Here is a 12001-nt window from a genome sequence, read left to right as displayed (position 1 = left end):
TCTGCACCTTTTCAATTTCAGAGGTTCTCTGCATCGCCCCAGCAATCCAGAATGGAAGAAAAGTAGCTGGACGTGGACCTGTCTACAGACCCAGGGACACGGTTAGGTTTGAATGTGATCCTGGCTACACCCTGAGCGGCAGCCGTCAGATTCAGTGCCGAGATGAAGGAATCTGGGATCCTCCTGTTCCAGCCTGCACACAGAGTGAGTGTGAATCAAGGTTGACTGCAGGGTAACTGAGACGATCAACATCTGGTAGGGATGTGCCTGGACGCAAAAAAAAACCAACGTCCTTTGAATCCAGGAGTCACTTTTCAGCTGTGAATGGGGAACATACAAATATCCGCCCACCCCCTAATCTCTTGAGTGTGCTCGTCCCTGTGATAGCTGATCCCTTGCGTCCTGCCCTGCCCTCCTGACAGGGAGAGATCTGGCAATGGTCTGTCTCACTGAGCATCCTAAAGCTGTGAATGGAAACACAAATCAGCAGAACTCATCCCGCTCTCCACAAATTATATTTGGATTTGCTTTCCCACAATGCATTTGGGGGTCAGGATTCCTCACACTGCAGCAACTGCGAAAAGTGACCAAGTTTGGCAAGAGGGGACCTGGTGAGGGGAATTTCTGTAGCTTAAAGTTGAAAGCAGAGCATTTTTATCTTCCTCTGCTCAGGATCCTCACGTCTGTCCCATCTTGAAATGGGAACTGGAAGTGATTTAGAAGATGATACTCAATAACTTCTTGGTCCACCGCAGCTTTTGCGGGTACTTCCGCTTCCTTTGCTGAATTTCACTATTTTTATCAATTATGAGCGGTCCTTCCAGTAACGACAGATGCTTTATACTCTTCCTTTGAATGTACTTAGATTGTCCTTAGATTTCCAGAAAGCTTTTGACAAGGTCCCTCACCAAAGGCTCTTACGTAAATTAAGTTGCCATGGGAGAAGACGGAAGATCCTTTCATGGATTGAGAACTTGTTAAAAGACAGGGAACAAAGGGTAGTAATAAATGGTAAATTTTCAGAATGGAGAGGGGTAACTAGTGGTGTTCCCCAAGGGTCAGTCCTAGGACCAATCCTATTCAACTTATTCATAAATGGTCTGGAGGAAGGGGTAAACAGGGGGGTGGCAAAGTTTGCAGATGATACAAAACTGCTCAAGATAGTTAAGACCAAAGCAGACTGTGAAGAACTTCAAAAAGATCTCACAAAGCTAAGTGATTGGGCAACAAAATGGCAAATGAAATTTCATGTGGATAAATGTAAAGTAATGCACACTGGAAAAAATAACCCCAAGTAGACATACAAAATGATGGGGGCTAATTTAGCTACAGCTAATCAGGAAAAAGATCTTGGAGTCATCCTGGATAGTTCTCTGAAGACAGCCACGCAGTGTGCAGCGGCAGTCAAAAAAGCAAACGGGATGTTAGGAATCATTAAAAAAGGAACAGAATAAGACAGCGAAGGGCAACTAAAATGATTAGGGGTTTGGAATGGGTCCCATATGAGGAGAGATTAAAGAGGCTAGGACTTTTCAGCTTGGAAAAGAGGAGACTAAGGGGGGATATGATAGAGGTCTATAAAATTATGAGTGGTGTGGAGAAAGTGAATAAGGAAAAGTTATTTACTTGTTCCCATAATATAAGAAGTAGGGGCCACCAAATGAAATTAATGTACAGCAGGTTTAAAACAAATAAAAGGAAGTTCTTCTTCACACAGCGCACAGTCAACCTGTGGAACTCCTTGCCTGAGGAGGTTGTGAAGGCTAGGACTATAACGGGGTTTAAAAGAGAACTGGATAAATTCATGGAGGTAAAGTCAATTAATGGCTATTAGCCAGGATTGGTAAGGAACGGTGTCCCTAGCCTCTGTTTGTCAGAGGCGGGTGATGGATGGCAGGAGAGAGATCACTTGATCATTACCTGTTAGGTGCCCCGGAGTGAGTGACCTTGGCATTGGCCACTGTCGGTAGACAGGATACTGGTCTGGATGGACCTTTGGTCTGACCCAGTATGGCCGTTCTTATGAAGGTGGAATACGACCCTCTAGTTCCTGTACGCTGAATAATCATGGAACCATTTTTTGTTTTTCCCCCTCACACTGGTATTTCAGTCAAGCTCTTTTCTATAATGGGGTGGGGACAAGATTGTTACAAATGAGTTAAAGATTCATAAAAAACAACAGGCATTAAGTACTTGCAATGTAACGCACTGGATAGTGAGCCTATATTGTCCAGTGATTTTTGGTTGACCAAAATAAGATGCTTAAAGTAGCCTGATTTTTGTGTGTGTCTGTGTGTGTGTGATGTGTCTGTAAATTACCATTGTGATCCTGGCTCCTCCCTTTTTGGGGAGACATAACTTCATTGCACAGTGTCTGCAGCTTGGAACTGCCTCCTCCCTCAATGTGAAGGCGCGTTTCTGTTTTGTTAGCTGCTTCCCTTTGCCTCGCTCGGTGTGTCAGACACACACGAGGGTTTAAATTGAGACCATGAGAACTTTGAGACAAGCCACCAATGCAGCAAATTTCACAACTAAACACAGTGAAACACACGGGCCAATGTCACTGCTGGCAAGAGGAGCTCCTTTAAGTTCAGTGGCATTGCATCCACTTGGAACGGTGCTGATGGATTCTGCGAGTGCAGCTCAGTAATGTTCATGCTGAAAGAATTGATAAAAGCGACAACAGGATGTGATAGTATAGAAATAGTTATGAAATTGAACTACAGTAAAAGACTTGCCAGAGGAAAAAATGGTTCAGTCCATTCCATCCCACGCCTGCGTTAGAGTCTAAAGGGTGTGTTATGCTTTCCCTTTCAGCAACATGCGTAAGCCCAGAAGTGGAGCATGGAAGAACAAATGGGGTACAGCGTGCCTACAGACCCAGAGACATGGTTGTGTTTGAATGCGACGCTGGTTACACCTTGAGTGGCAGCGCTGAGACGCAGTGCCAAGATGATGGTAGATGGGATCCTCCTGTCCCCACCTGTGAAAGAAGTAAGTATGACTAAGGCTTTGATCCCATTGTGATGAGTCAGACCTGGCAGGGCTGAGCCGGGAGGCCAAAAGGACTGTGGGATTAGTTTGAGACCTGACAAGGGAAATGCAAATATCTGTGTAGTTATCCCAGTGTTCCCTGTGTTCCTCTCCATCGTATCTGGGCTCTTCCATTCTCCAAAAAGATCCCTGAAGAACTGAGTCCTGGTCAGTTTTGCCCACTTAACCTCCCTCCCAAGTTAAGGGAACTTGTGGGTGGCCCCTACCAATGAATAAATAGTCCCAAAGTGGCAGCATTTCCCATATAAACACAAAATATAGAGTGGAAATGGCGCTTGGAGCCTTACTTAGGCATCTGGGAAAATGTTTGGGGGTTACAAGAAGCATAACGGAGTCATCATTCTTTATAGGCATTTGGGGGGATGTGAATGGATGGAGGTATGTGATCTGCATTTGTCTCACTGCTGTTGTGTTGGACATGACTCAACAGAAGTATGCAGATATTTTCCCTTCTGGAGATCAGCCTGCATGAGCTCTGCTTCAGTTAAAGCTCTCTTCCCTCCCTGTAGCGGTGCAGTGTGTCTCTCCTCCAGCCATCGCCAACGGGAAGCCCAGTGGCCAGGCCTTGGCAGTGTTCACCAGTGGAATGTCTGTAAATTACAGCTGTGAGCCCGGCTACTCCGTAACTGGGCAGGCATCTATTTATTGTACGGCATCCGGAACCTGGAGCTCTCCCCCTCCTCGGTGTGAAGGTGCGTTTATGTTCTGTTACCTAGAACTAAGAGGAAGAAGCTCCTACCACAGGATTTAACTCAAAAGACAAAGTCACAAGTGCAACAAATTTAAGAGCAAGGAATTAAAACTGTATAATTAGACACAGGGTGAAACAAATGCTTTTGAAAATAAATGTGCTGAATGCAAACTCTGCACTCCTGTGCACACATACACACCACATTAGTGAAACATTAAAAAGCTGCAGCTGTGTGAAACCCGAGGCACCCTTGACATAAATTAGAAACACTAGTAACTAATTTCCACACTCCCCTCACACTCACAGGCACGCTATCCCCATCTTGCCTTGTTACACGCGAGTAAAGAGGAAAGTGTGTCCCCCAAAGGCGAACAGGCCAGTATTGTTAAAGACCATGGTGCCAAAATGAGGGTCCCTCACGGGGAGCTCTCCCACCAGCCCTGCTCTCTCTGTCACTGAGAGGGATCACTCTGGGGACTCTATTCACCATGAGAGGAGCAGTACGGTTCCTCATGGGATGTGGTTTTAGACAGGGTTGCGCTATACTCTTTTTGCATTTTAGAGGTTAAAAGCAACACCATAAACTCTCTTCCCAGAAACTGGTAGGGAGTCAGTGCAGAGCACAGGCACCAAGGGCCCACTGAACAGCACTGCTTGCCGGGCAGGCTGACGCCTTCTGCACCTTTTCAATTTCAGAGGTTCTCTGCATCGCCCCAGCAATCCAGAATGGAAGAAAAGTAGCTGGACGTGGACCTGTCTACAGACCCAGGGACACGGTTAGGTTTGAATGTGATCCTGGCTACACCCTGAGCGGCAGCCGTCAGATTCAGTGCCGAGATGAAGGAACCTGGGATCCTCCTGTTCCAGTCTGCACACAGGGTGAGTGTGAATCAAGGTTGACTGCAGGGTAACTGAGATGATCAACATCTGGTCGGGATGTGCCTGGATGCAAAAAAATAAACGTCTTTTGAATCCTGGGGTCACTGTTCAGCTGTGAATGGGGAACATACAAATATCCGCCCACCCTCTAATCTTTCGACTGTGCTCGTCTCTGTGATAGCTGATCCCCTGCATCCTGCCCTGCCCTCCTGTCAGGCAGAGATCTGGCAATGGTCTGTCTCACTGAGCATCCTAAAGCTGTGAATGGAAACACAAATCAGCAGAACTCGTCCCGCTCTCCACAAATTATATTTTGGATTCTTAAGGGAGTGAAGGGCGAGTTCTAGGGACCGAAAAGTAGCAGATTGGGAAAATCTGAGTTCGGGGTGAAGGGGAATCGAGGTCGGTGATATTTAAACTTTTTTGGATGTGTCGCATCACCGGTGCGATGCAGGGTTTGACACAACACAGGCATCCTGGGCTTTTCCCCCTCCTGGAGACCAGCCTATTTTATGCTCTTCTTGAACAGGGTTCAGATTTTTTTCCCTGAAATATTCTTCATCCCCTCTCCCCCCTTTAGTGTTGCTGTGTCCCCCACCTCCGGTCATCGTCAAAGGGAAGCACAATGCCAAGCCTTTGGCAGCTTTCCCCAGTGGAACATATGCGAACTACAGCTGTGAACCTGGCTACACCCTCCGTGGAGAGGCTTCGATCTATTGTACCACATCTGGAACTTGGAGCCACCCTTCTCCTCTATGTGAAGGTGAATGGATTTTCGGTTGGCTTCTTCCTTTTGTCAGTAACCCAGCAGGATGGATAGCGAGAGAAAGAATGTTCAGACACACCATCTAATGCAACAAAATTCACAGCTGGGAATAGGTTTCAGAGCAGCAGCTGTGTTAGTCTGTATCCGCAAAAAGAACAGGAGGACTTGTGGCACCTTAGAGACTAAAAAATTTATTTGAGCATAAGCTTTTGTGAGCTACAGCTCACTTCATCGGATGCATTCAGTGGAAAATAGAGTGGGGAGATCTATATACATAGAGAACATGAAACAATGGGTGTTACCATACACACTGTAACGAGAGTGATCAGGTAAGGTGAGCTATTGCCAGCAGGAGAGCTGCGGTGCGGGGAGGGAAACATATTGCAGTGATAATCAAGGTGGGCCATTTCCAGCAGCTGACTGAGGAACAGTCATGGGAGAGGGAGGGGAATAAACATGGGGAAATAGTTTTGCTTTGTGGAATGACCCGTCCACTCCCAGTCTTTATTCAAGCCTAAGTTAATAGATTCCCCAGGGAGAGACACAGGGCTATAATCACTGCCGGCACAAGAAGCTCAGTTGACTTTGGTGGAACTTGCACACTGATGCCGGTGGAAGCGTGGCTCTCTGAGTGCTGCCGGACAAGATTACAGTTGAGAGGATTTATAAAAGTGTCAGAAGGAAGATGGAATAGTGTAGAAATACTCACGAAAATGAAGTTAAAGGCTCTGCAAAAGAAATGACTCTGTAGACAAACTCCCACGCAGACTCTTAGGGCATGTCCACCCATCGATGTTGCAGTGGTTTCACTAATGGTGTGAACCCAGACACTTGCTGTTATTACAAATGCAAATATATTCTTTTGAGACAATTGAATTTGAAAATGTAAACGAAGGAAGTGGCAGAGAGTGCGTTCACCAGAACAGTCTGAAATCTCCCAAGGTGCGAATCTGGGTGTGTACACGCTGCTAGATACAATGAGAGGTCAGCGCTCACGGTTGAGGCAGCGCGAGGAGCGGTTATTTATGTTCCCACGTCTGCCGTCGGTGAGGTGTGCTCGTCTTATCGCCTCAGCCGCTAGATGAGAGTAAGAGAGAACTGAAGTGTCTTGCGTCAATGGGATGTCGTATCAGTTTGTGAAGGGCTTGGGCCCTTTAACAGATGATGCTCTATGTGGATATTAATTCCGTTGGGCATTGCTGAACCTATAGAGTCCTATGCTTTCAGGCCAGAAGCCACGATTGGGACCCTTTCGTCTTTCGCTGACAGTACTTCTGAAAAATGGCACATTTTAGCGTCCTGGGAGTAGGGCAGCCCAAGGATGGATATTAGGACCTGAGGTAAACAGGGCAGGTGTACATGTTGTTTTAGTTGATTGGGAAATAGAGGTTCTTGTGCCAGCGGTGAGTTTGGCCCAGTGTGTGTTGTTTTAGGTTCAGTGTCCAGCTATGAATTTTATTGCATTAGCACCTTTGTCTCATCGTTCTTTTTCCCTCGGCTTTAGTCCTAGTGTAACGCCTGGAAGAATATTTATAAAGCAGATCTGCAGTTGTTTCTTTGTAACTGTTGTTGTATCTACCTGCACCTGACGTGGTACATGCCAGCAGAGTAGATATGGTTCTTTTTTTCTCATATGTATTTCCTTTCTTCCTAGAGGGCTGTGGAGTCCCAACGAGGTTAAGCTTTGCTGAGCTGAAGAGCGAGTATAAAAATCAGTCTTCCTTTCCTGTTGGGAAGACTATAAACTATACTTGCCGGCCTGGATACAGTAGACACCCGCATATGCAATCCACTATTACATGCCTTGAAAATCGAACGTGGTCAGAAGCATTCGAGTTCTGTAAAAGTGAATATCATAATGAATTTTGTTTCTATTGTTCAATAAAGGTCTTTGAGGCACTAAGTTGTGTCCACGCTGCAAAGTGTTACGTATCTTTAAATAGTTAATAGTGACTAGTAAAGCTCTCTCGCTGTGCCTGTTCTGGGCCCTTTTAAATGCCATCTTTATGGGGAGTGTTAAATATGGACAGTTCCTGGGGATAATTGTTGCATTGAAAGAGAGAAGCCTAATCCGAGCCTTGTTCTCCACCAGAGAAATCGTGTGGTCATCCAGGAGAGCCGGAGAACGGCAGAGTTATTGTAACAGATATCCATTTTGGGTCAACCGTCAACTTCACGTGTGAAGAAGGGTAAGTTTCAGACTGCCTGAGCTGACTACTTGTGCTTCGCTTACAGCTGTGGAACACAAATGGATATCCTCATATTCCCCCAACTCCTGAAAGCAGTTTACTCTTCCGTACGAAAGCAGCCCTCCATCTTCTTGGCTCAATCAATATAATTTTTATATGCGAGGAAAGACGGATTGGAATAAGTCTCCCTCTTTTCTTCACTCATGCTCTGCCATTGATTGTACAAACTTTAGTTGCAGTTTGGCCAGCTGAATGCTCTGCCTGCAGGTGCTGGCTGAGCACAGATGTCTCCTGTGGAGAGTAGGATCCAAGTGACCAGGGCAAACCTTGGAATCTCTTGGATTTTACCCCTGCTTGGACACGGGAATAGTTCTTCTTCGGAATCATTGGAAATGGCTGTTTTCCCGTACGGAGTTGGGTGGAAGGGTTTTCACTGACTGACTGCCCACCTGCCAGACTGATGAGGTGTCTCCAAAGGGAAACCCTGCTGGGGAAGGTGCCCGAGTGAGAATGCTGGGGATACGGTGGCAGAAGAGGGCGTCATATGCCCGCTCCATTTGAGGATGAGGACTGTGCTTCAGGGGTCTGCAGCTGTAGTGCTGGCTTGTGACCTTGTAGAGCGTGTCCTATGTGAGGGCGAAAGGGAAGAACCTGTGACCACAGGAAGTCCCATTTCACAGACACTGCCTGTAATGACAGCTGGCTGCTGAACTCCAGAGGTCAGCTCAGCTGAGGTTTGCTGTATAGCGTCTGTGTTTTGGACCTCTCTGCTGGGGTGGGGTGTTACTCCTGCATGCATTACAACAGTCTTGATTGACTTAGTTTATGACTCTCAAGCTAGCCAGACCCCAGCTGGGTCTGCCTGGCCCGCACCCACAGAAATGTATCTCCTCCATCATGAGAAAATCAAAACCCCTCTTGGCAACCTGCCTGAAAATGCCGGGGGAAATGCTGTAGTGGTGTTCCTAGTTTGCCTTTGGCTTGTGGTTCAGTGGTGGGGAATGATCCATCTGATGTGGTGAGTAGGACTTGAGGGAACCAGAAGGAGATTTGGATCCCCCGTCTCACAGAATAGCAGCTCATTGGTCCGACATGGGCTTCTGTACTAGAGATTAATTCTACAAGAGGCTGGGGAGTTCGGCTCTGGCAAGGAGCGTTTCTCCAGTGGTGGTCAGTCAGAAGTCAGTGGTGTTGGTCCCCACCTGCTGTGGCTGGGGAGAAGAGCTTCCCAGAAGAACTGAGCTTCTCAGGAAAGCTCAAACACCAAAGAAATAGATAAGAACTGATAATCCCCTCTGCCTAACAACAGGCACCGGTTGATTGGACGGCCTTACAGACGATGTGACATTTCTGGCATGCGTGTTGCATGGACTGGTGATGTTCCCATTTGTGAGCGTAAGTAGGTCATAATTGTCTGTCAAAGTGCTTAGGTACCACCCCCCCCCCCCCCAAATGTGAATAAACAGATATGGAAGAATTCTGATCCCCGCCCCGGAAAGTCTCACCTGAGGCACAGAGTGATTATGTGACATATCGTTTAGGGAATCAGTCAGTAGCCAAGTCAAAAATTGAACCCAGGTCTCCTGAGTCCAATGCCGGTATCTTAAGAACCAGACCATATTGAAGGGGGGTTGCACCTTAGAGAGAAATGTCTGTGTTAAGTTCCTGGCAATCAGAATTTGGTGTTTCTTTGATGACTGAGTAATAGCAAAAGGCATTCAGCTTGGTATGGCAAAAATGCCCCACCAAGGTGGTTATTGGCCCTTCTGGATTTCTGAAGAGCACAACAGGTTTACCTGATACCCACTTATATTCATCCAAAACCAGACACGAAGCTCATTACCTGTGCTTTAAGGCGTTCGCCTGCCCTGGCGTGCTCACCAGCTTATGGTGCAGCAGGAAAATCATGCGTTTTTCAACACCTGGTAAGGATTCAACAGGTTGATCTTAAAACGGTCCATATGAAGGAAGGTGTAGACCATTAAGACACTAGTAAGATTCCTAGTAAGTCTCTTTCACAGTTTACAGACCATCAGTGCGAAAGAGAATTGGGTATAATTACCCATTGCGCATGACCTGTCGGCCTTTCTCGTTCTAGTGGTTTCATAGTTAGGGCTCCTAAATTTCTTTAGCAGATCAAGTAACTGGAGCTGCTTCTCTACCAGCAATGATTCTAAAATACACTCCTCCTGTGTGTCTCCAGGTATTCCGTGTCTTCCGCCTCCAGACATCCCCAATGGAAGTCACAGTGGCGAGTTCACAAAAAACTTCTCTTTTGGATCAGCTGTAACCTACAAATGTGAAAATGGTTACTTGCTCACTGGAGAGGCCTCTATTCACTGCACAACCAAGGATGGGCTAAACGGCGTGTGGAGTGCACGTCCCCCTCGGTGTGGAGGTAGGGTTTGTGGAGGTGAAAATCCTGCCAGCTCTGCTGTTTCATGTATAGAAAGTTCAGGTCTAGACAAACCCACAAATGTGAGACTCCAGTTAAATCCCTGCACTTAGTGTGCCTGCCTGTGGCAACATCTCCACAAGATTTTCCAGGATTCATGTTGGAGACTGAATAGCTCTGGAGCAGGGCTAAAGATCTGAGATAGAAACTGGTGCCACCGGATGCACCCAAAGAGGAGCTCTGTGTTCAGCCCATGTAGGGTCATAACTTCTATTAAGGTTGTTAAAGACCTTTGATCCCAGCCACAAGGGAATGAAAGTGGGGGATGTTATGGTAGCGCTCCATTTCCCATTAGTATGGGGATGTCTATTCTTGGCATTTGAAGGGACAACTGAATGTCCATCAGGAAAATCTTCCTTAAAAGGAAAAAGAATTAATCCTGCGAGATCTCTGTATGCGGAACATGCAAAGCGTTTAGTAGTAATTCCTTCAGCGTGGATGCAAAGTCTACCCCCCATGAGTGAAGGACACAGGCTTGCTGGTGCAGTAGATAATGGGGTGGAGTAAAGCTGTGTCAGTCCCAAGCACTTGACCTCTTATTACTAATGCCCTTGGGATAAATATAAGCCAGACTTGTGGAATTTTGTATTTGGAGGAGTTTGGTAGGCAAGCTGAAAGACCTGGCACTTCTAACGGTAATGAAGAGAGGGTACGTTGCTGGGACCACCAGCTTCCTGAAACCTCTCTGGCTTGACTGTGCAGATTGCTGAGCTCCCTCAATGTCTGAGGTCAATGGCTGTGAAGGCCCGTTGGTTCCTTGTAGGACTGAGCTCCTTGGCTTTACCCTGGGGGTGCTCCCATGACTTGGAGATTGGTGCACAGGACACTCCTTGAGAAGATTACCCTTGCAAAGTTGCTATGAGGGGACCTAAGCTGTTACCAGTGTATCTCCATCTCCTCCTCTCAGGGTGGCCCTCCACATTTCCCACAACAATCTGTATTTTCAAGTAGGAATAACATAGAGGAGTGCAGCAGTTCTCAAACTGTAAGTCAGGACCCCAAAATGGGTTGCGGCCCCATATTAATGGGGTCACTAGATCGGGCTTTACTTGCTGGGGCCTGAGATCGAAGCCCGAGCCCCGCTGCCTGGGGCCGAAGCCAAAGCCCGAGTCCCACCGCCCATGGCCTAAGCCCGAGGGTGGCCTGGGTGGCTGGGCTCAGGTCACAGGTTCCCTAGCTGGGGCTGAAGCTCTTGGGCTATGGCTCCCCTGCCTGGGGCACAGGGGCTCATGCTTTGGCTTTGGCCACCCTGCCCGGGATGGCGGGGCATAGGCTGGCTCAGTCTTTCTTCCCCCGTCCCGGGTCGTGTACTAATTTTTGTTGTCAGAAGGGGGTCGTGGTTTAATGAAGCTTGAGAACACATGGGCTAGTGCAACAAGTTACGTGGAAAATATTGAAAGTGTAAAAAAGGCTTGAGAGCTGCGAAGGCTGCGGAGATGTTTTTCTTCCTCTCTGGCCCTGTGTTTCAGCTAAAGCGTTTCTTTTTCAGAGGTTAGATGCCCAGCCCCACAAATCCAGAATGGAAGAAGAGTATCTGGTGATAGACGTGTCTATTTATATAATGACAGTGTTACCTTTGAGTGCGATCCCGGCTACACCATGAAGGGTCACAGTCTGAGTCAGTGCCAAACTGATGACACGTGGGATCCACCTCTGCCAGTCTGTGAGCCAGGCAAGTGTCAAAACTCTGATTTGTTTGTATTATGCATCTAGAAACAGGTTTCCCTTCTGTCTGATCCGTGAGCACCTCCAACGCTAACCCCGTCTGGATCTGTCCTGCCTGCTGCTCACCTCAAATCCAGAGACTTTACAGACTGGTTTGAGGGGAGAGGTGGACGGTCCCAGTTGTTAGGAACAGACGTAGAGGATAAGAAATGAACCAGGTTGGGGGCAGTGCTGGCAGGGCTCCGAGAGCAGTGGGGATGACAGATGAGTAAATTTGTCCCTTCTGTTTTATTGCAAAGCTT

At 47.3% G+C, this 12001-nt stretch overlaps 1 protein-coding gene across 1 annotated transcript in view; it reads left to right on the top strand.

Moving 5' to 3' along the window:
- Positions 1 to 24: 24 nt before the first annotated feature.
- Positions 25 to 12001, top strand: part of LOC125625260 (complement receptor type 1) — a 58605-nt gene continuing 46628 nt past the window's right edge. Inside the window, exons 1-10 of the mRNA XM_075122122.1 lie at positions 25 to 204; positions 2818 to 2994; positions 3564 to 3746; positions 4442 to 4624; positions 5205 to 5387; positions 7045 to 7236; positions 7483 to 7579; positions 8889 to 8974; positions 9783 to 9977; positions 11524 to 11706. Of these exons, the coding sequence (XP_074978223.1) occupies positions 2889 to 2994; positions 3564 to 3746; positions 4442 to 4624; positions 5205 to 5387; positions 7045 to 7236; positions 7483 to 7579; positions 8889 to 8974; positions 9783 to 9977; positions 11524 to 11706 (1408 nt within the window). The 5' untranslated portion in view covers positions 25 to 204; positions 2818 to 2888. The remainder of the gene's footprint in view (positions 205 to 2817; positions 2995 to 3563; positions 3747 to 4441; positions 4625 to 5204; positions 5388 to 7044; positions 7237 to 7482; positions 7580 to 8888; positions 8975 to 9782; positions 9978 to 11523; positions 11707 to 12001) is intronic.

Source organism: Caretta caretta, chromosome 21 (genome assembly GCF_965140235.1).
Source record: "Caretta caretta isolate rCarCar2 chromosome 21, rCarCar1.hap1, whole genome shotgun sequence".
Classification (NCBI taxonomy): Eukaryota; Metazoa; Chordata; order Testudines; family Cheloniidae; genus Caretta; species Caretta caretta.
Note: the sequence above shows the minus strand (reverse complement) of the source record. Positions and strands in the feature narration are given on the sequence as shown.